The following is a 23,988-nucleotide window of genomic DNA, read 5'->3' as shown; positions in this document are numbered from 1 at the left end:
AAAGTTTGAAGGTAATTTATATAGCCCTATTGAACTGGTTACTTTATATCATTTTAAATTTTAATTTGCAAGCTCTGCTTTCTTCATATTGTACCAAATAGGCCCTATACTTTATATTTAATTGGAAAAAATATATCAGCTACTTGTATTGAATTTTCTTTCAAGCAAATATCAATAAAATGGCATAAAAATCTGCTCGACTCCCACACAAAAATGTAGCCTGTAAGCTTCTGCCATAGAAATAAGACATGATATTACATATTGTTTAGAGTATGTAATTAACCTATTTTAAAAGAGAGATTGGTAGCTATATGTAGCATTTTATGACAGCATAAAACACTTTTCATCTCTTTCAGGCATTTTTAAACTATAAAGACATTCTCAATCAATGTTATGGGTTAATATTTGATGGTCTCTTCAGCCAACACAAGCAATGGTATGGATACCTGGGGATTAGATGCTTTTTGGCAGCAATTTTGTATCTTCTATCTGATGAATAATAGATGTATCCCTTGGTACATGTCATATTGGTCCATTTAAGTTGAACAGAAATAGCTGCCTTATTATAAATGTGGGAGTTTTAATTATTACATAATAATGAATTTGTCAAATTTCAGATATTGTGATGTAGGCCTATTTCCAAATTAAAGCAATGATTTATGTGAAGTTTTCAATTTTCAGTTAATATGACCATTTAACCTAGCAAATTACGAAAAATCTTTACATTAGGCCCCTAACAGTCAATTTTGAGTTTCCCGTCACATAATTTCTGAAAACAAGTGAGGTAACTTTTTCATTATTCATTATTCACTATTTTTCTGCCAAATGTGTTGTTATTTGCCGCTCACTCACTTGAAGATGGATGTTTAGCCCAAATGAGATTCAAAAGTATATTAAAAAGAGTCTGCAAGGTTGACAGCAAAATGCATGTTTTGATTTTGATTTTTCCACAAAAAATAAAGGGATATTCATAATTGTTTTTGCAAATATAACCAGTTTTTATCGGTATTTTTTGGAAAATCCCAATAATGAATTCAAGTGAGGGTCAGAAAATGAAGTGAGGACGGGTGACGGGAAACTCAAAATCGACTTTCCTTGGAGTATTATTTTCCGTTTTCCTTGTAAAAGACCATTTACAGGAAACAACAATATGTTCCAAACAGGCCAGATTTGGTCACAAAAAGGGGTGATTTGCCTTAAGAATATTGATCTTTTTTCTTCCTGATTTGCCCCAGATATTTGCAGAGGCACTATACCTCCTATCCAGGCCTGTAGTCAGAATTTATTTTAAAGGGAGTCAATTTTTCCTTCAAAAAGGGATAATTCCAACATTTTCCCTTCAATAAAGGGCATTTTTCCTTCAATAAAGGGCTGATTTATAACATTTTTTATTGAAAAATGTGAACATTTTTGGCATGAGGGGTGTATTGCACCCCCTGGATACAGTTTTCCTCCTACCCTATAATTAGACCCCTAAAGAAGATATTCAAAAACCCCAACCCAAAGACTTGCAATTGGCCATGTGAGGCAAATATCAAGAGGAAGCTATTGATGATAGACCTGCTAACTGCTATCAAGTCTAACATATCAAAGTAGTTGTGAACAGATATATATCTAGTGGTGAGGAACAATATTGTTCAGAGAAAAAATGCAAGTAATGGCCCTTAAAATGTCATTGCTTGTCAGGTCATTGTCCTTACATATACATGCTTGTATAAAAATGTGTTTTAACCCAAACTCTGCTGTAAATGGTTACAAAATCAGAAATACTGAGAGACTAGAGTTCAGGGCCGTAGCAAGGTTGTAAAATGTGGGGCGGCCATGACAAATGTGGGGCGGCCAAAATACAAATATATGCCCAAATTGAAAAAAGATATAAAGAAAAACATAATAAATTTCTCAAAAAGTGGGGCGGCCATGGCATCCCCGGCCGCCCCGCTTGCTACGGCCCTGCTAGAGTTTGATTGTAACTACAACGCGTGACTTTGTGTAAGTCAATTTGGATATAGCAAGGCAAGTACAGGTGTAAATTTCTTGCGCATATTTTTTGTTGTTATTTTTTTATTGTTTATTTGTTGTTGTCTATTGTTTTTCCTGAGGAGTCACATAAGACAGTGTACACATGCATGACCAAACCTTTAGAAAATACCTCTTACTTTGCAACCAAGTTTTTGGCTCAAAAAAAAAAGGCTACCAGTAAAAGAAATAAATCACTGTCTTGAAAACAAGTGTGTTTTTTTTTCATTGCAAACATGCTGGTTGGGGAAGAGAAAAGGCATTTCCATCATTTGAGTGCCCCCCCAGCCCAAAAGATGTGGTAACCTGTAACAGATAACCCATGCAGATGATCCATACTCACTGACCAGAACCTGCATGGCCACTATTTTTCATCAATCTAATCCTTGCCGCTAAATAACAGGTATTTTACTAGAAATACACCTGCAAAATTAGGTTAATCATTTGCAGAACTAGAACAAAATAATTGCCATTATAATACAGATCACCTGCCTGGGTTTGAGCTGGTTTGTATTATGTTTACTCATGATCAAATAATCCACTCCCCCCTCTCTTCTCTGTATAGACCACTTGACATGTGACATCATATCAAAACGTTAGGATACCCTAAGCATCATTACTCATTTTCTTATTTCATTCCATTAACAAACGCGCGTACCGTCCACTGACATCAACAAAAATCAAAAATTTTCTCAAAACATTTGTATTACTGAAATCACAACTTTGAAATTATTAGTCATAAATCACAGTCGATATACCAAAACAAACATGAGAATGTCCTGCAATTTATGATCACATCGAAAATAATGTAGATGATATTATTTACTCGTAAATAATTTTTATTCACCTCCACCTTTGTATTAAAAATGTTTCGTTTTCTGCCTGAAATCCACGTTTTCAACTTTTCTATGATTTTCACGTATTTTGACCATTGATCTCAAAGCGTTATAATGACATGGAACCATTGTATACCTGGTCGAGGTATCCAATTGAAGCTTGGGATGTTTCCAAGCTTATCATCTAAGAAAGAATCTGATTTGTCAAGTATCTCACTCGCCGGATCGCGTACAGCTTAAAAATCTGAAAAAATTGCATGACGAGCAAAAACCCCAAATCACCTCTGCTTGAACTAGGTATATTGGTCTTTGCCGCATTCTGTACACAGTCCGTGCAGTGAGCCGGTTCATATGTTGAGGTTTCACAAAGGTTAAAGATGGTAATCTGAGACTGCATTGAACTACACACAGAGATTGCGTTTGACCTTGTGATCCCTATAAGCAGTGTTGGAAAGAAGTTATAAGTCGCAGTTTGTAATGGGTCTCTCACAGCTAAAACGTTTTGATATGCATTGCCCGGCAGTATGCATGCAAATTATTGCAATTTCCATTGTTCTTTGCGCTGCAGTGTGTGTACGCATCGTAGGTTGCTCAGGACACGTGCATTTTAAATCGCCCACCACATTTCATATAGTATATACAAGAAAGCCATTGAACACTGTAGCGGTTCGTTCAAGCATATTGATAGACCAGTCCCTCGCCTTTGTTGATAAACTCTGATGTCAAGTGGTCTATAGAGCAACCTATGAACAAACGTGCATGTGAGTATTGCTTTAGAAATTCAGGAACAATTTTTACACTAATGATATTCAAAAACAAAATTATTCTTTGTGCAGAGTATTTCAGTGTAGAAAGCTGGGTAAAGAAGGTGATTTTTTGGACAGGAGTATGTTTTAAGGAGGAGAAAGTGTTGTATCAACAATTTACCGATTATCATCTTTGATTCTCTTTGCAAGTTTATTGATTGCTCATGATTGCTTGTAATTATCGTAGATCAAAATCACAAAAGTTAAGCTTTTCCAAGATCACTAACGTTTGTTTTAAAGAACTTATAGCCCAGTATGCTTGTATCTGCATAATAACGATCTTGTTCTGTCAGTGGCATTCTGGTTCACAAAAAACAACTTTATCGGGTATAGTTGACAAGTTCTAGGAGCAGGGCACACACATATAGGCAATGAGACAGGAACAAGATATCTCACATGGTTGACTGTTAATTGCTTAAGGATATCACGGACTGCTGGTGCATGCCAAAGAGTACATTTTGTTCTGCGTTTGCTTGCATACACACCTTATTGCAGGTCAAGATTATGAGATAAGGACTTTTTTTAAAACATTTTTAAACATTTTGGTGATGGATTGAATTTTTAGGTCTGGTGGCATAACTATTTGCGTGCATGTCTATTTCATGTTGTCAGGTGAAGTTGATGACTTTATTTTGGAAACTTGGTGATTGAAAGATGCTAACTTTGCTTATTTAAATGGCTATTGAATATTAGACATGGAACTCTCAACTTACATAAAAATAAACTTGGGTGTAGGAAATAGATGTTGCAGACCTGGGTAGAAATTCAGCGAGAGACTTCAGTGTTGGCCAATGCAATACACATGGGCCGAATCGGAGACCACTGAAGAAAAAAAGGGGAAGAGAGGGAAATATATATGAAAAATAAATTAATAATAGTAGGGGATGTCAGTTCTTACATGCTTCGGGTGGAGTAGGTGAGAATGTGCGAAATTTTTCAGTTTCGTTTGAAACGGTCTTCATTTTTCCCCGGTTTTTTTTTTTTTCACAACCTTGAAAAAATATGGGTCCACCAAATTTTTTTTGTGTGGGCTTGCAGTCCTCCCTTCCAAAATCTGGATCTGTGCCTGAACAATGATTAATAAAATATTGAATTGTTCTCTTGAGAAGCAACAACCATGAATTACCATTTTGCATTTTACTCACTAACACCCTCTCAAAATTTTAGCCATATATTTATGTAAGCTTCAATATATTTCCTGAGTTAATTTCATGCCATACAGAAATCCTACTTGATGCTTCAACAAATCCTGCAGTAAGTTACCAATGAGTGACTTTGATCTCACGTTGCTTTTCCTGCCCAGACACTTTGCAATTGACCACATCTCATGGAATTTATTTGTACAGTTTCTCCACACCATTTTGCTACACGTACAGGTTCACATTTTTATCACAAATTACTGTGAATGTTTTTTGTGCTACATACATTACAAGATTCCTATTGGGCCGCGTGCACAGGTACACCATCACCAAGGTACACCATCACGAAGGTACACCATCGCCAATCAGTATTGTGCAGTACCAGGGGAGTACCATTGTAGTACCAGTGCAGTACCACTGCTGTGGGTCCTGTCACAGTGCAGTAGCAGCAGTAGTACTGTGCAGAATATGCACAATTTTTGGAAAATTAATTTTGAATTTGCAGCACCATTTTAGGAGAGTCAGGAAGAGCGATTCTCTGATTCTTGTCTTTGAAGCCTTGAATTAAGTCAAATTAATGCTACTTAATATGTGCACAAATGGTAAACTTCTGTAACAATTGATATTTTATATCTCTCACAGATTTAGTCACATTAATCTTCTTTTTTTGTGACAAAATGATTTCCTTTTTGCTTGAATTCATCTATAGAAATGGTGTGATCACCGGACATAAGTATTTGTGTCAGACAGGACTTAATCAGATTTATATACTATGTTGGCTTTTGTCCTCAACACCAATTTCGACAAATGAATTTCTAATTGTGTTCTTTGTATCAATTTGTCAAAAATTTGACAAGAATATAAACCAAAATGTGACCTAGATGTAAGGGCATTGAGTAGTAGCTGGAAACTAGCAGTAGTCTTACAGAAATGAAGGTTTCTGGAACTGATTTGGAGCAAGATGGAGGCTCAACTACCCACTCAACTCTTGAGAAACAGATTTAATTATGAAACAGAGCTTAATTTTGCAAGCATATTCCTTATTAACAAATTAAAAATTAGAGACAGGCAAATTAGATATTGATTTGAAAATTAACACAGAACTATAGCTTTTGAGCAAAACAAACAAACATTTTTTTATCAGGATTGTGCTTAAAATGGCCTCTTAGAACTAAAGCATGACAACTGGGGATGTATAAAGCTAGAGTATGCTCAAATAGAGCTTTTGGTTCTTCAAGTACTTCATTGAACTGATGAAATGAAGTAGAGGACAAAATCTCAATATGAATCAAAATGAACTCATTTCAAATGGCACAGTTCAGTTCTCCTTTCAGCATTGATATAGAACTGTGTCCTGGCAGATGAGCATGTCTGAGGTCGTAGTAATAGCAATGGGCTATTCCAATTAAAATTCACACACCCCATGTTGAAGATTTCAGCCATTTCAATCCCAGTTGCTTCTTATTTATGGTCAATCCAGCTGGACATGCAGCTTCATGGGAAATTCCGACTGAAATGATTGAAATTCATCAAATCCTATTTGAATTGTGCACAATTTAGCCTAAAATTAGATAATTTTGTTTGGAATCAGTTACAAAATCTTCCACACCTTTTTTGCACTTTTATAGATGCAAATGGTTGGGTATGGAATAATTGAAACTTGAATTTGGTTAGAATTCCAAATTCGTCCATTGAAGGTGTGGTTTTTGAATAGAATAGCCCAATCATGACTTGTAATCCAGACAGATATACTGTTGTCTGATGAGTGGTCATTAAATACATATATAAGCTTATAAATAACATGAAGTAATACATGGGAAGTATGGGATAGTAATCACCATTAGTTGAGCTTGATTTCATTTTCAACATAAACAGGATTAATGTACCATTGCAACATACTACAGCAGTGGGTGCATGACGTCAAAAATTAACAATATCGATGTTTGTACAATCACAAATTTTAAATTCCAACCTTTTTTTTGTATTTGTGATTTGATGCGATGATATTAAAAGTGACAAGTTGGTATGCGATTATTAAAATGATGATGATGGTAATTATTCATTGATGACAGTCATGTTAATTGAAAATTGTGATTCTTTACCAAAATAACATCATGCTGTGTGGCATAGTTCACAAGCAGCCATTCAACAGATGTATCTCAAGTATTAGCCTCAAGTTGTGGTGTATGAGTTTCTGTACCCAACACATTCAAGGGTCAATCTTTGAGTGTACAAGCACAATGGGGTAAATGAACTGTGTACAGATGAGTATGTTTCAGATCCTAGTGAAATGAGCAGGATGCAATTTTGACTTTTTTTGTTACATAATTATTTTTGATGTTATATAGACTACATTTTAATATTGAAACTGTTCAATTTTAATTGGCAGTTTGTGAGATCATTTCAATGCCCCTCAAATAACAGAAACCAAAAGAACATACATGTTTTTTTCAGTAGCTTTTTAGGATCCATGGTTTATGCCTGGGGGGTACTCACATTTTGACATGGGTGTGCCACTGGAACTCTGAAACCCCTAGCCATGTGTAGGGGTTTTGGGGCTAATTTGACAGTTTAGGGCTAATTTGACATGTTTAGGTCTAATTTGATTTTTGGGATTTTTTTTCTTAAATCGGTACCCATATTTAGGGTTTTATTGCAAAAAGCGACCCACTAGAGCGGCATATTCCTCCTATATACCTTATATACGTTTTATTATGAGTTTATGTGTGAATCTTTTATGATAATATTGAGTAATTCGTCTATAATGAGTTAATATTATTTGATGCTGAGTACAGAACAATAACAACACATGAAAATTACTTCTATATCATAGTTAATACATTTAAAATATATATAAATACCTCAAAATGAGCAACTCACAGAATTTCAAAAAACGAATCGAAATCCCAAAATACAGCATACTAATTGAAAATCATGATTGCCACATAGAAATCTTTGTAGTTTTGTGTCTGTATGCATTAAACATTTCTTCTTTGTGTACATTTGATTGATGGATCAATATATATCTCAACTATGACAGTAACACTTATACCAGAAATAAATTGCAAAATGTTGAATTACTTTCAAGGGAAATTGTCACTCTTTAAAATAATGTATGCTTTTACTTCCACTTAAAAGAAGATAGTTTTAACTTTACATAAACTTGGTGCATTACCAATTGATGAAATGCACAATTAAGCTAACTAAAATGGCAGTATTTAAAAGCAAAATCAAATTTCAGTATCCTATCTAAACTTGTAGGTACAGGATGCATTGATGCAGCACACTCCCGATATCAAGAGCGCAATCTTGTAGAGCATATGTACGGTAATCCTCCAGACACTTGTAATTATATAGACATCAAACTGTACAACTCTTGGTGACAATTTGTTTTTCACTTCAAACGAGAAGAAGAAACTAAAAGCATTGCCTGCGTTATTAGTCTTAGAGCTATCCTGGCTTGTTAAAGGGAAATAGAGGGATATATGGAAAGAAATGATAGCTGCTTGTTAGCAGGGTGTTACCTTGAATCAAAGAAATACAATTGGAGAAGGCAATAGCTGTGTGAATTTGGCTAAAGGAGAGCTGCCATTTTGTGTGTGTGTGTGGGGGGGGGGGGCTGCCCTCCTTGGCTTTTCCACTGGATATGAGAGAGAGAGATAGAGATAGAAACAGAAGGTTAGTGTGTCATAGGAGGAAAGGTGAGAGACAGAGAGATAGTTAAATCAAATGAAGAGAGTCATAAAAGAATGATAACAATGCACTGCTATCTACAGAAGATAGCAAACCTACTATCTACTGAAGATAGCAAACCTGCTATCTACTAAAGATAGCAAACCACTGTCAATTTTGTCAAAGGCTAAATTCAGCTGAAATGGTGGTAGACACTTTAATATGAAGGTTTGCATAATTAAACATGGGACTACTATTATACTGATCAGCAGAAGTAAAGCTAACTTGATGGTGTGTATGGTAACATAACTATATTTCACGTACAGGCAGGGTATGGCAATGTCAAAAATTTTGGGGCAGCTTTCTAGAATTGGAGTGGCCAAAATAATGTTTGATGTTCAAATTGATAGTTATTAGAGAAATACACAACAAGGTACTCCAAAATTGTTGTGGCTATGGCTGCCCCTTTCATCCAGCTTACTATGGCACTGCATACAGGAGGGAGCTATATGTTTCCCATTTAGATACACCTATCTTGCCCTCATTCACCTATCTATCGTATCTCCCTAGCCTTGGTCATATTGTTTGACTTTCATTTTCTGCCTGTCTCTCTTAACAAACAGACATCTGGCACGAAATCCACTCATCTGTGACTGTAACCTGGCATGGTTAGCTGAGTATCTACAAGACAATCCCATCGAGACCAGCGGAGCGAGGTGTGAGATGCCCAAGAGGGTACAGCGTAAACGCATCAGTCAAATGAAGTCCATCAAATTCAAATGCAAAGGTAACAACACCCTTTTTTTTCATCTCTAATGAGATAATGTCCCGTGATGCACTGCAGTTGGACTTATAATGACTTTTAAGCAAGGTTAAACTGAGAAATGGTACTAATTAATGTTTTAACTGATTACTGATATTTCTTATGATTACCTATTTTAAGTCGTACTTTGCAAAGGATTCTTGAAATTTCGAAGAAGGTACATTGATACAAATGCAGTATGATATCCAAGTTTTAAGTTTTAACTAAAAGCAAAGGTGTAGCCTGTGCCCATTTGCATTCTAGGTAAAATATTGAACTTTGCAGCTTATACAACATGGTCGTAATATTTGCTTTTTGCAAGTCCAACTTGATGCAAACATTTTCTTTAGACAATGCATATTTTTGTGTTTGTTTTCCCTCCCATATGAACTGCTGCTACTTGTACTTTTAAATGTAAGAACAAATATGTTGCATGCCCAAGTATTGAAAAAAGGACCCATGCCCAATTTTCATATATTTGTGTGCCGACACAAAGATTGAATAAGCAAATGACACAAGTTGTGAGATCAGGACCTCCAGAAGGGATGTTATACTCCTAATCAAAAAAATCACCCTCCTTGACTTATCTAACCAGGGGAGGGGAGTACTTCTGGCGATTTTTGATAATATATATATTGAAACCTGTAAAAGCAGCTTAGACTTATATTATATTGTTCATTATATTTACAGGTGCTGAATTCCACCGCACATCAAAATCAGGAGAGTGTTTCATTGACAGCGATTGTCCAGATGAATGCCAATGTGATGGTAGCATAGTAGACTGTGCCAACTCAGGGTTGACAGGGATGCCTGATAGCATACCTACATACACTACTGAACTGTAAGTATATATGATTCTATGATTCATAAGGACAATGCGTGGATGTGCATGCATTTACACTGACACAATCATGCAAATGTCCATACACAAAAGAAACAAACCAAAATGTGGGATGAAAACTTATCCTCCCCAAACTTGAAATTTACCAAATCAGTATGTCCATCATGTAAGTCTTCACAGCCAATTATCAAGACAGGCATGATACAGTTTACAGAATAAAGAGGCTATAATTTGGTTCACCTCAAGTTTGGTAGTGACGTATGTGCGTATTCCGTTGGCCTAAGCAGTGAATCGCACGCGTCAAGTTAATCACGCAAAGTATACACTCACGCGTGCAATCGCGAAAAAGCATTGACGTCACTACCGAAATTGAAGTGAACCAAAATATATAAAGCTGTACTATAATCCCTCAATAAAGTCTTGACAAGAGGCTAAAATTGTACATTAAGGATACCAAATCTTGTGATTTTCCCATACATTTAGTTCCATTTCAGACCAAAGTTAATCTCAATTTGGTTCAAATCAGCATTGAAGTTGCCAATTTTGCATGCCAGACCATTCTTAGAGCATATCTGCAGAGAACTTATTAATTTTTCCAGGCCCCACTGGAAACATGCCTGGTAGGCCACTCTAAGTTGGTCACAATCTGAAATGGGCTATTCCAGTTGAAATCCATACACCCTCTGTGGAAGACATGACCTTAATCTTCCACACAGGGAGTGTGAATTTCAAATGGGATTACCTGAATGGGTGACTCCATGAAATCTTCACTCCCTCTGTGGGAAATTAAGGTCATGTCTTCCATAGGGGGTGTGTGGATTTCAATGGGAATAACCCATTTTGGAGCAGACAACACTGAATGGGTAGCTCCGTTTGAAAGTAACACTCCCGATGTTGAAGATTAAGGTCATGCCTTCCATAGGGGGTGTATGGATTTCAACTGGAATAGCCCAGTGCATCCCAACTCACCTGTCAATATCAAAAGTTATTGTAACACTCTCTTAAATGAAATCTTGCAAGGAAAATGGAGAGCCTTGATAATGGTTTTCAGAAAAAGTATGATAGGTTGTATATAGGCAGAATGCACTAGTGTCTTCCATGCCCATACCCATATATTCATCTTGGGGAAAAGGTGAAACATGGTTGCCATGTAAACATACTCTTACACATCGAGGCTATTCGCACGAGATGGATGATCCTCATCAATACACATCTCTATAATTCAGATCAGTATGGACTTCTATAGCACACAGGTTTGTCAGATCCAGAGGAGGTGCATGAAGATGCAAAGTGGACTACAGTAGAATTACATCAATCCGCATCAAATGTGGATCTGCTGTCTCATGTAGATAGCCACATTTACATCAACCTGTCTCTATGTGTTTGTGAAGGAAAATGTAATATTTGTTGAATTTGGACTGCAATAGTACTACATCAGTCTGCATCAAATGTGGATCTGTTATCTCATGTAGATAGCCACATTTACATCAACCTGTCTCTATGAGTTTGTGAAGGAAAATGTAATATTTGTTGAATTGTTAGTTTCAGTTTCACGGACATGTATAAACAGATTGCATTTCTGTATATATGTCTGTATATATGTCATCTTCGGCATTTGTAAGCTTTTGTAGAAACAGCGACATAACCCATAGAATGTTGACATGTTTAGTCAGTCTGAAGATATCAAGGGTAGAGCCGAGCTCGGGTTCTACTTTGTATTTTATGTCAGATGTCACGATAGCACGTTCTAGGTGACGTTGTCGTACAGCAAGGAAGTCATGTCTGGATAATGTTCTGTTTGATTTAATATCATATGAGAAAGTTATTTTACAATTGGATGTAATACTTTGAATACAGTTAAAGGTTTTTACAAAGTTATAAAGGAGATACTTTTCAGAAATGAGATGCACTTTACTCTAGCCATGTTTGGAGTTCTTTCCAATTCAAGTTGCCAAGCTGATTGCAATTGAATGGGAATGAAATTTACTAAGTGCATTGCTTTTGAAAAAAAATGAAACCTTCCATCTTCAAATGATTTTGGTGCCTTCAAATGATGTTGGTGCGTGAAGGGCAAATGTGACGTGTCATATCAAAAAGAGACACTTTTGGGCAGGTTATCAATTTTTGAGGTTTTACATATCTTAAGTAATAGAGATATTTTGCTCCACAACACTGTTTTCCCCAATGAAATCTGACATTTCTAAGCGAAGATATTGAGTTTGTAAGTTATGGTATTATAAAATTGGAAATTGAGATATCGGTCTTTAAAAATATCATTGACAATGTTGAGAGTAGGAATAAATATGTCTCATAAAATACAAGATGCCAGTTATATTCCGGTCTGAAACTATCAGACAATATTTTAAACATTAATAACATCACAAATTCGCAACAAACCCAAATTGTGAAAAAATCACTCCTGGGCAGATTTTTTGCTATTTTTCTATTTACGATCCTGCCCAAAAGTGTCTGCTTTTGATATACCAGTCACAAATGATGTTGGTGCATGAAGGGCAAATGTAGTATCATCTTTGTAAAGAAAAAAATAAAATACAATAAATCTAGTCGGGCTTAGATGTCAAGGTTGGAGTTTGATATGCATCTATGGATTGAGACATACAATGAATATTTTAAGAATGTGCGTGAATTTCTGTGTGTGTTTGGAATATATTACCTCATACACAGATCTGAGGAGTCTGAGTGTTTATAAAGAAGCAATTTGTATCAGTTTCGAAGGGTGTTCCTAAACAAAATGTGTTATTACAAATGTAGAAATTATAGCATTTGTTAAACGCACCATTGGGCTGTTCCAGTTGAAATCCATATCCCCCTATGGAAGACATGACCTTTATCTCCCACACAGGGAGTGTGATTATCTAATAGGGTTACCTGAATGGGTGACCCCATTTGAAATATACACCCCCTGTGTGGGAGATTAAGGTCATGTCTTCCATAGGGGGTGTAAGGATTTCAATTCGAATAGCCCATTGTCAGTGTAAGATTGGAAGTGATATTATACTAGGAAACATTTTCGGTGAAAAATCTCTGACTGTTTGAAAAATCCATGAAAAATCTGTGTTGGATTACAGATTTTCACAGATTTTGCAACCAATTACAGATTTTTGCCTTCTAGTGTCAAGAACCAAAGCAAGCAGTATGTAGAGCAGTGACTTGTCCAAAGGGGAATGGGGTCCAAGTCAATCAAAAGGCATCGTACACATTTGAGGATTCTTTTAAATTAAAATTTGGTGGCAATATTCTTATCCTCCCTCACCTTGGTGTGGGTGAGGGTCCCCTATGTATCACACATATCCCCACCCTGCTTCAGGTGAGGCCCACAAAGCTGTTGCAAGGGTTAACTTTATAAGAACTACCTGCCTATTGGTCAAAAAGGAGTTTTCATTATCAATTGGACCAATCAGCAACATTGTTAGAATAATTTCACCACACAAAAATATTGGGGTGAATTATTTGCAAAACTCCATTCTGATTGGTGATTAAAATGAAGATATCACGTAATTGACCAATCAGAAGCAATGTTAGAACGGCAGGTAGTGCTCAGGGGGTTAAGGTCAATAGCACCTGTACTTCCATGATACTAGCACAGCTTTAACCCCTATCCGTATTCCTGTAGATATTAACAGAGACAGAATATCTTAAGACAAATCTGTGTTTTGGTTCATTAAGCCCCAGAAATGAGCCATGACAGCACCAGAAATGACCAGATAAGGGATGTCACAATGTTTTGGGTTTGATTAACTTTTATACTCTACATGCAAGGGTGTAGAGGAAGGATGGACCATAGGGTCACCTGGTTGCTATGGAGTTCTTCAAATTGGGTGTGAAGGATGCATACACTGATACTGAATTTGTATACAGTGGTCAAGATCACTATCTGTCTGTGACTCTTTTCTTAAGGTCATCTTTTCCACTCTGAAAATGTGTCAAAATTAGTGGATTTTTCTGCCCCACAAAGTTCTTCTCTTACCAAACTTTTTGGCTCAAAAAGTACCTGTTCATTTGCATATCTTGAGTAATTATTTGAGTAATTACTTTTAGACTGTAAATTGTCAAAACCCTTGAAGATGACATACCAGAATCACAGTTCAGTAATCAGTATACCCCTTCCCCACACACAACACCTGCCCAGCACTGTCACTGGTCGTAAGCGGTTCATACAATTGCCCTAACAGCTCTGTTAAGATCAAATTAATGTCAACTTAATAAAAGGCCCAAATTAATTTTTATAAAAATCTTTGTTATTGAAACTGTCTCATGAAACCAGAAAATGTGAGCATTTTTTTTAATGGTGAGAACATATTGTAACATTTTTGTACGTGCTTAGGGAAGCAAAGAATTATCACCATCATTTTCAATTACTAATAAGCAAAAGAAATCAATTTCTTGAGGATGATTTACCATCCTGTAATAACCTGTAATCATGTAATTTACACCAAAATGTATTAGAAACGTGCCAAAAAGTGTAACTATATTTATACCATCCGAATCAACTTGGCAGTCTGAGCCATGTTTCCACATATTTGTAATACTAGCTCAAACAGGTGTTAGCTAGAGAAGAAGATTGTGGGAATTGATGGAACTGGCATCTTCAATTTGTTTGTCTCAATTGTAATAGTGTCATTCAAAATGGAGTGCATATAGGCTTTTTTTCTGGACTGGTTACCTTTCGTTTCACAAAACTACTGAGGTATTATTGTATGAAGGAGTTTGACGTAGTTTGTAAAGTTATAAAGAACATGTAAAAAAATTAGACTAGTTGTAAAGTGTCACTGTTCAAAACAGTGATGACACTATGGGTATTTGCACCCCCCTAACAAACTTGGGCTGTGCCCTTCTGGTTGTCCCCTCCCTCACAGTCAGAACAGAAAGTCACCAAAAGGCCCAAAAATGCTTCCAGCACATGATTCTGTTTGGTTACAACTTATATCATATCGTACAATGCAATTCCCTTCAGTTTTTACTAGAAATAAATGTTCAAGTCTGAAATACCAGTAATGTATTGGTAAGAAATATAATATTATCGGTGCTGTAAATGTTTATTTGTCTATTTTTCCATTTGCCAGGTTGATGAATGACAACGAAATCACACGTATCTCGGCTGATGGGAAGTTTAAGAACCTGCCAAACCTAGTCAAACTGTAAGTTTAGTAGTTTAAACCTAGTTTAGCAATAATCATTTGTTTTCTTAAACCTAGTAAAGGGGTGTAAGGTCATTTCAGCTCCAACTAATAGTCTGTTGCAATCGAACAAAGCCAAATTATGAGAATTCTGCAATAAAAAAAAGCATTTTTTATCAGAAATGAGTTGAACGCTTTTCATCACAGGTTGTAATGTCAAAACGCACAAAAATGCCATCTTAGTCCTATATGTGTGGTAAATCTGTGATATGTGTGGTGTTTCATATTTGGCATAAGATCAAATCAGATGGTTTACATGCTCTTGTGAACTTGATCAGTACTGAATAGCGCCAGCTGACAGTGAGCATGAGAGATGGGTAAATGTTGTTGAGCTTTTTACACTTGAAATATATCTAAATATCACCAAAGCAAACTTGAAGAATGATTCTTTATAATCTATTTTGTTTTCTTATTAAACCAGTGATTTGCGTAGCAATCGTATATCAGTGATAGAGGAGGGAGCGTTTGAAGGTGCCATAAATCTACGAGAAATGTAAGTTGTGAATTACCATAATATGTCACTAATTCATTTCTAATCAATTTAGTCTTATATAGCTCTCATTCTAATTTTTCAGTTCTCCCTTCCCCTTCCCTTCATTATAAATTTAGAGTACGGGAAAAAATTACACTGTAACAATACACAGGGTTTCCTACATTGACCATTTTGGCATTAATCATAATCTTTTTGAAAAGAAACTAAGTCATTGCATATTGCACATTGCTCATGACTGACTAGTGGAGAGTACACATCGACAATATCTACATCAACAAGGACATGGTATCTTTGCAAAGGATTTTGGAAAATGTAGAAATGGTCAATTCACTTCCCTTCCCAACTGGAACTCTGTAAAACTTGCATAGTCAACATGGTCAAGCTTTACCTTCAAATGCATGTTTTGCAGGGTGAAAGTTAAACTAATTTCAATTGTTGGTTCACAAGAATTTCAGTTGTGGACTAAAATGGGATATAGTCCAATTAATTACAATTTTTGATTTCTGTGATGATCTTTTTTTTTTTTCTTTTAAGGGAAAAAACCCAAAAAGATTGATGAAGCTCTACAATTAAAACTAGATTTGTTAGAAAAGGAGGGGGTTAAAACCATTGATTAACTCTCACGAACATTTGAAAACATTGGTGTTATGGAACCTTTCTGATGATTCTGTTTGCAGATGGATCGAAAGGGGTCAGCTATGTAATGAAATTACTTATGTTGATAGGGCTTCATAGGTCTCTTGGTTAGTCCCCTAAAATGGTAACAAATGTATTCTCTTCATATTCAGAATTTCTATTTTGATGGTTCAATTTTGTGATATTCTGCAATATCAGTAAATGTGTAGGTTGAGGGTGTTATATGTACAAGAGTTAGGCAAATTTCATTATATTTGTTTCAAAATGGTTTTACTCTTTACATGTTGGGTTTTATGTTTTTTTTTATTTTGATACACAACTTTATTCGGAATGGTCTTATTTTCAGTTTGTTCGAATGATTGTTGGTAAATGTACCTAATGATCCTTTTTTGCATCCCTTTCAAAAATAAAAACCCATACTGGGGTATGCTATGTGAATCACCTATTATAGGTCCAGTTTCAGATCATACAAGATTTACACCTGAACTGAAAACTATTTGTACAGGCCTTGTAATTGTTATGTGTTAAGCATGTACGTCAGTGTCATATCATTGCTTGAATGCCTATCTATGGTCATATGAGTATCCAGCTCCGGCTGTCCATCATCCTTGCCCCCTATTCATCTACCTGCCCCCCCTCATTCAGCAGCATGTTTTTCCAACAAAAAAAAGTCATTCTTCATCCTGTTTTCCCATTCTATAAATATCATTTTAAAGATACTAAGATGAATTATGACATAACACACACAAAATAGCAATTTTGATGAGCATTTATTCCATTTGTTCAAAGTGCAATCCAAGTAAGGTCAAACAAAACTGATTAGGTAAGCAGGCCTGTAACCAGGATCTATTGGTGGGCTGATTTTGTAGCCCTTTTTCTTAAAATGTTGACCCTTTTGACCAAAAGTCATAAAAAAACCTATATTTTTTTGCTCCCTACACTTGCAAATGGGACTTTTTGGGTCAAAAAAGGAGACTTTTTTGGACAATTTGGCAATTGGGGGGAGCGGGGCATCCACCCCTTAGTTACGGGCCTGGTCATAAGTGGATCCATCATAAAAGTAGTTGCATCAAGTCAACATTTTACATCATTTATTTATATGTTAGAGATAGACCATAGATGTAGCTAGTGAATCAGTAGTAGCTCAGTGAGTGCTGTGTATTTTTTATAATTGTGCAAAATTGTTGTCGAAATAGATTTTGCAAATTTTGTTTACAAATTATTGAAAATATAAAATGCCTTAATCACGGCCTGTTACAATTGACTGTTTTGCATATTTGCTGCAGACGTTTGTGAGAAATATTTGACAAATTTTAAATTGCATATGAATTTTGTAATTTTTGATTTGTTCCAAGATAACTGATCAACACTGCAAGCTTTCTTTCCCCGCCCCCTCTCACTACCACAAACAAGTTTGCTTGTGTCTGGCTCTTCCCCCTATTATGAAATGAACATGCTTGTAAATTTGAATTCTTCTTTGATTTCCACCCCTTAATAATACTCTTGTGATGCGTTTTTATGTACCTTCCTACCTTCCATTGTTATGACCTTTGACCTTTTCTTGTGTGCGTATGTTGCCTTGTTTATTTGTTTGTTCGTATAGGCAGCTTACTAATAACAGACTGAGCAAAGTCACCGGCCGTGCTTTTGGCGGGCTCAGAAATTTACGAACACTGTAAGTATGGACATGTGTTGAGGTGATGATGATGTGCGTGTACAAGCGCCCTCACTTGGATCTAGTGCATCGGCCATTTCACCAGCATTGCTTTTCTCATGAAATTCAACCCAGCATGTTCTCATGTTTGTTTGTTTGTTGCATGGGAATGTTTTCCATTGCATCTTCTATTGCTTGTGTGTGATTTGTGCTTCTTTCCATATAAATTATATAAAATGCATTTTTTTTGTGTGTCTTTTTGTCTTTGTTATTGCAAATTGCTGTATTGTGTTTGTCGGAATTTGGTAATAAATGAACTAGATATTCAAAACACCACTGATATTAAGTTGGTTAATTATGTTATCTTTGACTTTTCATGTAAGAGAAATCCAATAATGATCAGGACGTGTTTTTATAACATGATATTTCTTATTATGAATAACCACCGTGTCCTAACACATCCCTTTTTAAAGGGATTTTTATTATATCATATTTGCTAAACCATGCTGGATTGATAAAGACATTAGTGATAAAAATTGTCATGTTCTGTTTATCAGCCAAGTATTAAATTCATGATTTATTTTTGTTCCAAAATAATAACTGTTAAGTACCGGCATATGATCTGTGTTTCATTAGATATGATATGATGTTGAAATAATGCATTAAATTTTGTGATGATGTTAAATTTTATCGCCTTGTCTGGTACTCACAAAAAAGCGCTGATATTAATCATATATTTTGCTTTCAAGCATGCGATTGCGAAGGCTTTCTCACTTAAAGTGTAGAAATGTATTTTTGTTTAAACAATAGATTTTATAAAACACAATAATTCATCTGACGACTTAGATTGCAATTAGGCACTTGTATCCATGCTCACTGTATATGGCATTTTGTACAAAATAATTGGAAATATAAACGGTGCAGACTGCAAAATTATTAAAGATCAATATTGTTGAGAAATAAATTATTATAGATGTAGAAAATTGCACAATGTCAGTGGTATTTTGAATGTTTCCGTAAGAGGGGAATGTATAATCAGAATTTTGGAGTGCATTTTACTAAATGCATGTGGAATATTGGTGAATTTTACGAAAGGAAGCTGAAAATAACTTTGGTCAAAATGCAATGTTATCATGCTATATTGATACTAATGGTTTGATATAATACTTATTAACAGTGATATTAACAGAAACAAAGGAAAATATGGTATTATTATTTATTAAGGTAGATCATTTTAAGCAGAGCTGTTAACTCTCACACATTCGGCCCAATATTTGGTGTGAGTCTCATATATTTTGGCACTTTCTCATACACTCTCACGCCAAGGTAGTAAAATCTTATGCATTGTCAAAATATAGTTTTAGAAATTTTTTTTTCCTACACCCACTTTTTAAAGATTCTTGAGCACCTTGCTGACAAAAAGCAGGGGTCAACAATTAATAATTGTAATCAGCAAACAATATTTATATCCCAGTATGCCCCTGTTCAACAATATCTCACGCCAAGCAATTCTGAAAAGTAGACAGCCCTGTTGTAAGCGAGTACTCGGAAAATAGAGAGAGAAATGGATTCGAAAAGAATAAGAAATTTTCTGTTTTTATTGACCAGTTTTAATTTCTTGTCTGATGTCTTACTATCAAATCAATCTCTTTATTCACATCATAGATCATTCATTCATGTATTCCAGTTGAATTCCATACACCACCTTTTGAAGACATGACATTATTCTCTCACACAGGGAGTGTAGATTTCAAATGGAGTCACCCATTCAAGTAAAACCCCATTTGAAATTCACACTCCTTGTGTGGGAGATTAAGGTAATGTCTTCCACAGAGGGCATATGGGTTTCAACTGGAATAGCCAAATGGTCTCATTTCCAATGGCATAGTCCAGTGACCTGCATTCAACATCATACCCAATACATGCAGAGGTCGTTTTATGAGTGAACACACATATTAGGGTTGAAGAACTCTGTCATGACAATGTCAAGACTTGAAAAGTTGATCTTTGATTCACACATTTTCAAAGAAATATATTTGAATAATATGATTTATTCGAAATTTAGCTGTATTGTTAATTTCCATAAAATACAATGCAGCTGGATCTGAAAAATGTAATCATACACATGACCATTTAATATGTCATTGAATTTATGTGCTGTTAATTTGGGGTATTTACATTCCAAGATTCATATTGGGACAGGTACTCCATCGCCAAGGTACCGAACTGGTACACTCGGAGTACCTACAGAGATACAGTACAAATGCTGCTGCTACTGCACAGGACCCACCAGCAGTGGTATTGCACTGGTACTACACTGGTGCTCTCCTGGTACTGTAAAATCCCAGCCCAGTACCTTTGCGACAATGTACCTGTGCAGGTGCCCCACTGAATAGGAATCTTGCAGTGTACTATTGTACTCAATACTCACAAAACAGTTTTCATGAGCCATTATATACATACAGGATACCATACTCATGAGTAATTAGCCAGTACCATACTCATTCATGAGTATACCAGTTCCATATATCTTTGTTAATGCATAATGTATATACCAGTACCATTATAGTAATTGAGGCAAAGGCAAGCTGGCTGTATGGTCAACACTAGAAGTTGCATATTTTACACGTATAAACCATTTGCACATTTCTTGAAATGCATCTTGACATGCATATCCTTTTCATGACTTACCAAATTTTGTGGCAACTTTCAAAAATTATTCATTTCAAGAAATGCACAAACCATAACATAATATCCATGAGTTATACTAACACATTCAAGGCTCGGAATTCAACATTTTGGGCATTTCCAATCATGGGTTTTGCTTTGGGAAAATAACAAACATCACATAGTCTTCATGAAGTGTCATTTAAGTTACTACTCATATTAAGCACTATTTTTTCAGTGTGGATGGATATATATAAATCATGTAGTTTACAGAATAGTAACTTTAATGTGCAGGTATATACCACATACATTTGTATGATTTAAACCATATCGGATTATATTATTTCAGTGATATTTGCACATAATAATTTACTGTAGATTTGAAGTATTGGTTTGTAATAGCAATATATCTGATAACATGCATTATTATTAATATTATTATTATTAATAGATGCATCGTAGAATTGATTTTAAAACATAAGCCAACAAACAAAGTCATATTTTTGGTCAAAAATCATACTATCCATCCCAATGTCCTTGTGTTTTAAAATCCTTTGGCATCACTGAGAAGTGTTCCTGCCATCAAATACTTTACAAATAGCATGATGCTTTGAGCTCATCTCTTAGTATTGCCTTGGTGCCTCAGCTTGGTGCATACTTACTTCTGGAGTATTGCCTTGGTGCCCCAGCTTGGTGCATACATACTTCTGGAGTATTGCCTTGGTGCCCCAGCTTGGTGCATACTTACTTCTGGAGTATTGCCTTGGTGCCTCAGCTTGGTGCATATGGCTGGAGATTTATCTTTGGAAAAAGGAGTACTGCCTAATGGCCATATCATACTCACAAGGAGCGTAGTGGTTTTTGGTAAAGTAACTTTGTCGCTTATCGGAAAAGCAATTGCTGATAAGTCGCTAGCATGCAGTTGACTTAAAGGCAACTTTGTCACTATGTCACTAGCCACGACTAGACACTGGTAGCGATGCATTTAATCACAAGCGAATTTTGCAATTATTGCTAGTATGATAAAACTTTTAGGAGTACTCCTTATTAAAGACTAGCTGGGGTGCCTAAATTGGTACTCTGGTGATAGCCCCTGACCCCGGCCCCCCAACTCAACACAAAAGTTGACAACCATGAGAGGTACCAACTTGCGCAGAAAAGGGGATATTTATTTACCAGTAGCAAGGACCTTGAAATTGGAAAAATAGGGGGTATTTAATTTGCACTGTCCGTGAAATTAGCAAAATAGGGGTGTTTAATTTGCACTGTCCGCGAAATTTTGATAAAAGGGGTAATTGAGAAAATCCAGAAATTTTATGTCAATATTTAGTGTCATTGATAAGGGGTGTTTGAAATTCTAATCATTGAAAGCGGGTGTTTGAAATTCTAGTCATTGAAAACCGCAAAAAAGGGGTTGTTTTGGGCCATATTTTGTCCTTGATTTTGCATGACAAAGGGGGTAAATTTGATGAAAATCATTGCAAAAGGGGGCTTTTGAAAGATTTGGTAACTCTCATGGTTGTCAACTTTTGTGTTGAGTTGGGGGCCGGGCCCCTGACTACCAGCAGACAACTAATGTGCTGCATGAGTAAGCATCAAAGAGTGGGGGTGGGGGGCATGGGAGGGTACACAAATCAACAAATTTCCTGCAAAAAGTGAGAATTTTGCCCATTTAGTAGTTAGAGGCCAGGGGGTGGAGGGTACCTCAAAGGAGGAATTAGGTTGTGTATGACTTTGTTTGTTGGTCCATCATATATATTTTAATATTTTTAATCATAGAATAAAATATGAATTATGTGTAGAACCTGATTTGAGATGTCAATTAGCACACAAGATGTTTATTGAGTCTCGTTTTTAGTCAACGGTTTTCATTTCATTTATGACTAAATCAAGAGAATTTCTTTCTTAAAATCTTAGTTTTGAAAAATTAGACATGAGGCCTTGTGTTTCTGAGGCCTCAATATATTGAATTGTCATGCATGGGGAACAAAAAGTATACCTCTGGTATTTATCAGCAAAAGAACTCATTACACAGACTTTGCAAATAAGCAGGAACTTGAAGTCACTGTTTGCCGTCGCCTGGTGAAATATTTTGCAGGTGCATTATTTTGCCTTCCATGAGCAACACACAAAAAGTACAGAGTCTGTTCTATTTGGGCCAAATCTCTTTAGACGGCATAAACATTTTCTTATGTTATTATAAGAAATTGCACTTTAATGTCATACAGACATTCCCAATAACTGTGTGTTTCGCTATTTTTCTTTATATTTTAGAATGTTGAGAAGTAACAGAATCAGCTGTATTTCAAACGAGACATTTATGGGGCTACGGTCGCTTCGACTTCTGTGAGTCATTTCTCTGTTATGTATAAGCTTACCTGTCTGGAAAGTTTTCTTTCATCTGTCTCGTAGTTACACTCGTAGTTTAAGAGCAATTGAGGTTCTATGGATCCAAGATTTACACATGATCAGCAACTGTGATTGAAACAATGCTATAATGCACTAGGCATGCAATAAAACAGAAAGACTGAAAGCTTTTTCGACTCCTACATAGTACTACATGGAATTTGCTGGAATAATATGGTCTTCAATGAACAGTCAAAGTCTATGCAATTTGTTTGTGACATTGCTATATTATGTTCGACTCGTAATAAGCAAAAATGATTTAGTTTTGGTTACAGTTAAAAAGCATTGCTAAAATCCCAGCATATGTTTGTGTAAATCACAAAAACACATCAGACGGTAATACCTGAAGCGCGTTTTATGAGGGTGCTAAACCCAACTGCGTGTGTACACGATGTTACGAGACTCGCCTAATGCAAACCGAACAATGTAGAAACAGAGTTAATAAGCTTATATTTGTCAGGCAAAGTCAAGCTTTATAAGAAATGCCTATAAGATGGATGCAACCTTTGCTAACACCCTTTTTGTTGCATTGACTTTTTTACCAGGTCCTTGTATGACAACAGCATCAGTACAATCATGCCAGGAGCATTTGATTCACTGGGTGAACTGTCAACTCTGTGAGTAATCTTCTACAGACTGTCACTTACTCCTTATCTTTACTATCATTGCTCTTATATACATGCTTTATAGAATAAAATGTCGCCATTCAATTTTCAAGTAACAATGTATTTATAAGGACTCAAAATGTGACATTTTGACATGGAAATGAGTACTTTGACTAAGAGCCACTGAAAATCCTTCAAAGGGTGTTGAATCTGAACT

The 23,988-nt window shown here is 35.8% G+C and overlaps 1 protein-coding gene across 1 annotated transcript in view; it reads left to right on the top strand.

The window, feature by feature from the left end:
- The window catches only part of LOC140147941 (slit homolog 2 protein-like), a 250,816-nt gene that overhangs the window by 194,550 nt on the left and 32,278 nt on the right, over positions 1–23,988 (top strand). Inside the window, 7 exon segments of the mRNA XM_072169734.1 lie at positions 9,093–9,256; positions 9,962–10,112; positions 15,197–15,271; positions 15,732–15,803; positions 18,043–18,114; positions 23,035–23,106; positions 23,712–23,783. Of these exon segments, the coding sequence (XP_072025835.1) occupies positions 9,093–9,256; positions 9,962–10,112; positions 15,197–15,271; positions 15,732–15,803; positions 18,043–18,114; positions 23,035–23,106; positions 23,712–23,783 (678 nt within the window).

This window comes from Amphiura filiformis, chromosome 3 (assembly GCF_039555335.1).
Source record: "Amphiura filiformis chromosome 3, Afil_fr2py, whole genome shotgun sequence".
Lineage (NCBI taxonomy): Eukaryota > Metazoa > Echinodermata > Ophiuroidea > Amphilepidida > Amphiuridae > Amphiura > Amphiura filiformis.
Note: the sequence above shows the minus strand (reverse complement) of the source record. Positions and strands in the feature narration are given on the sequence as shown.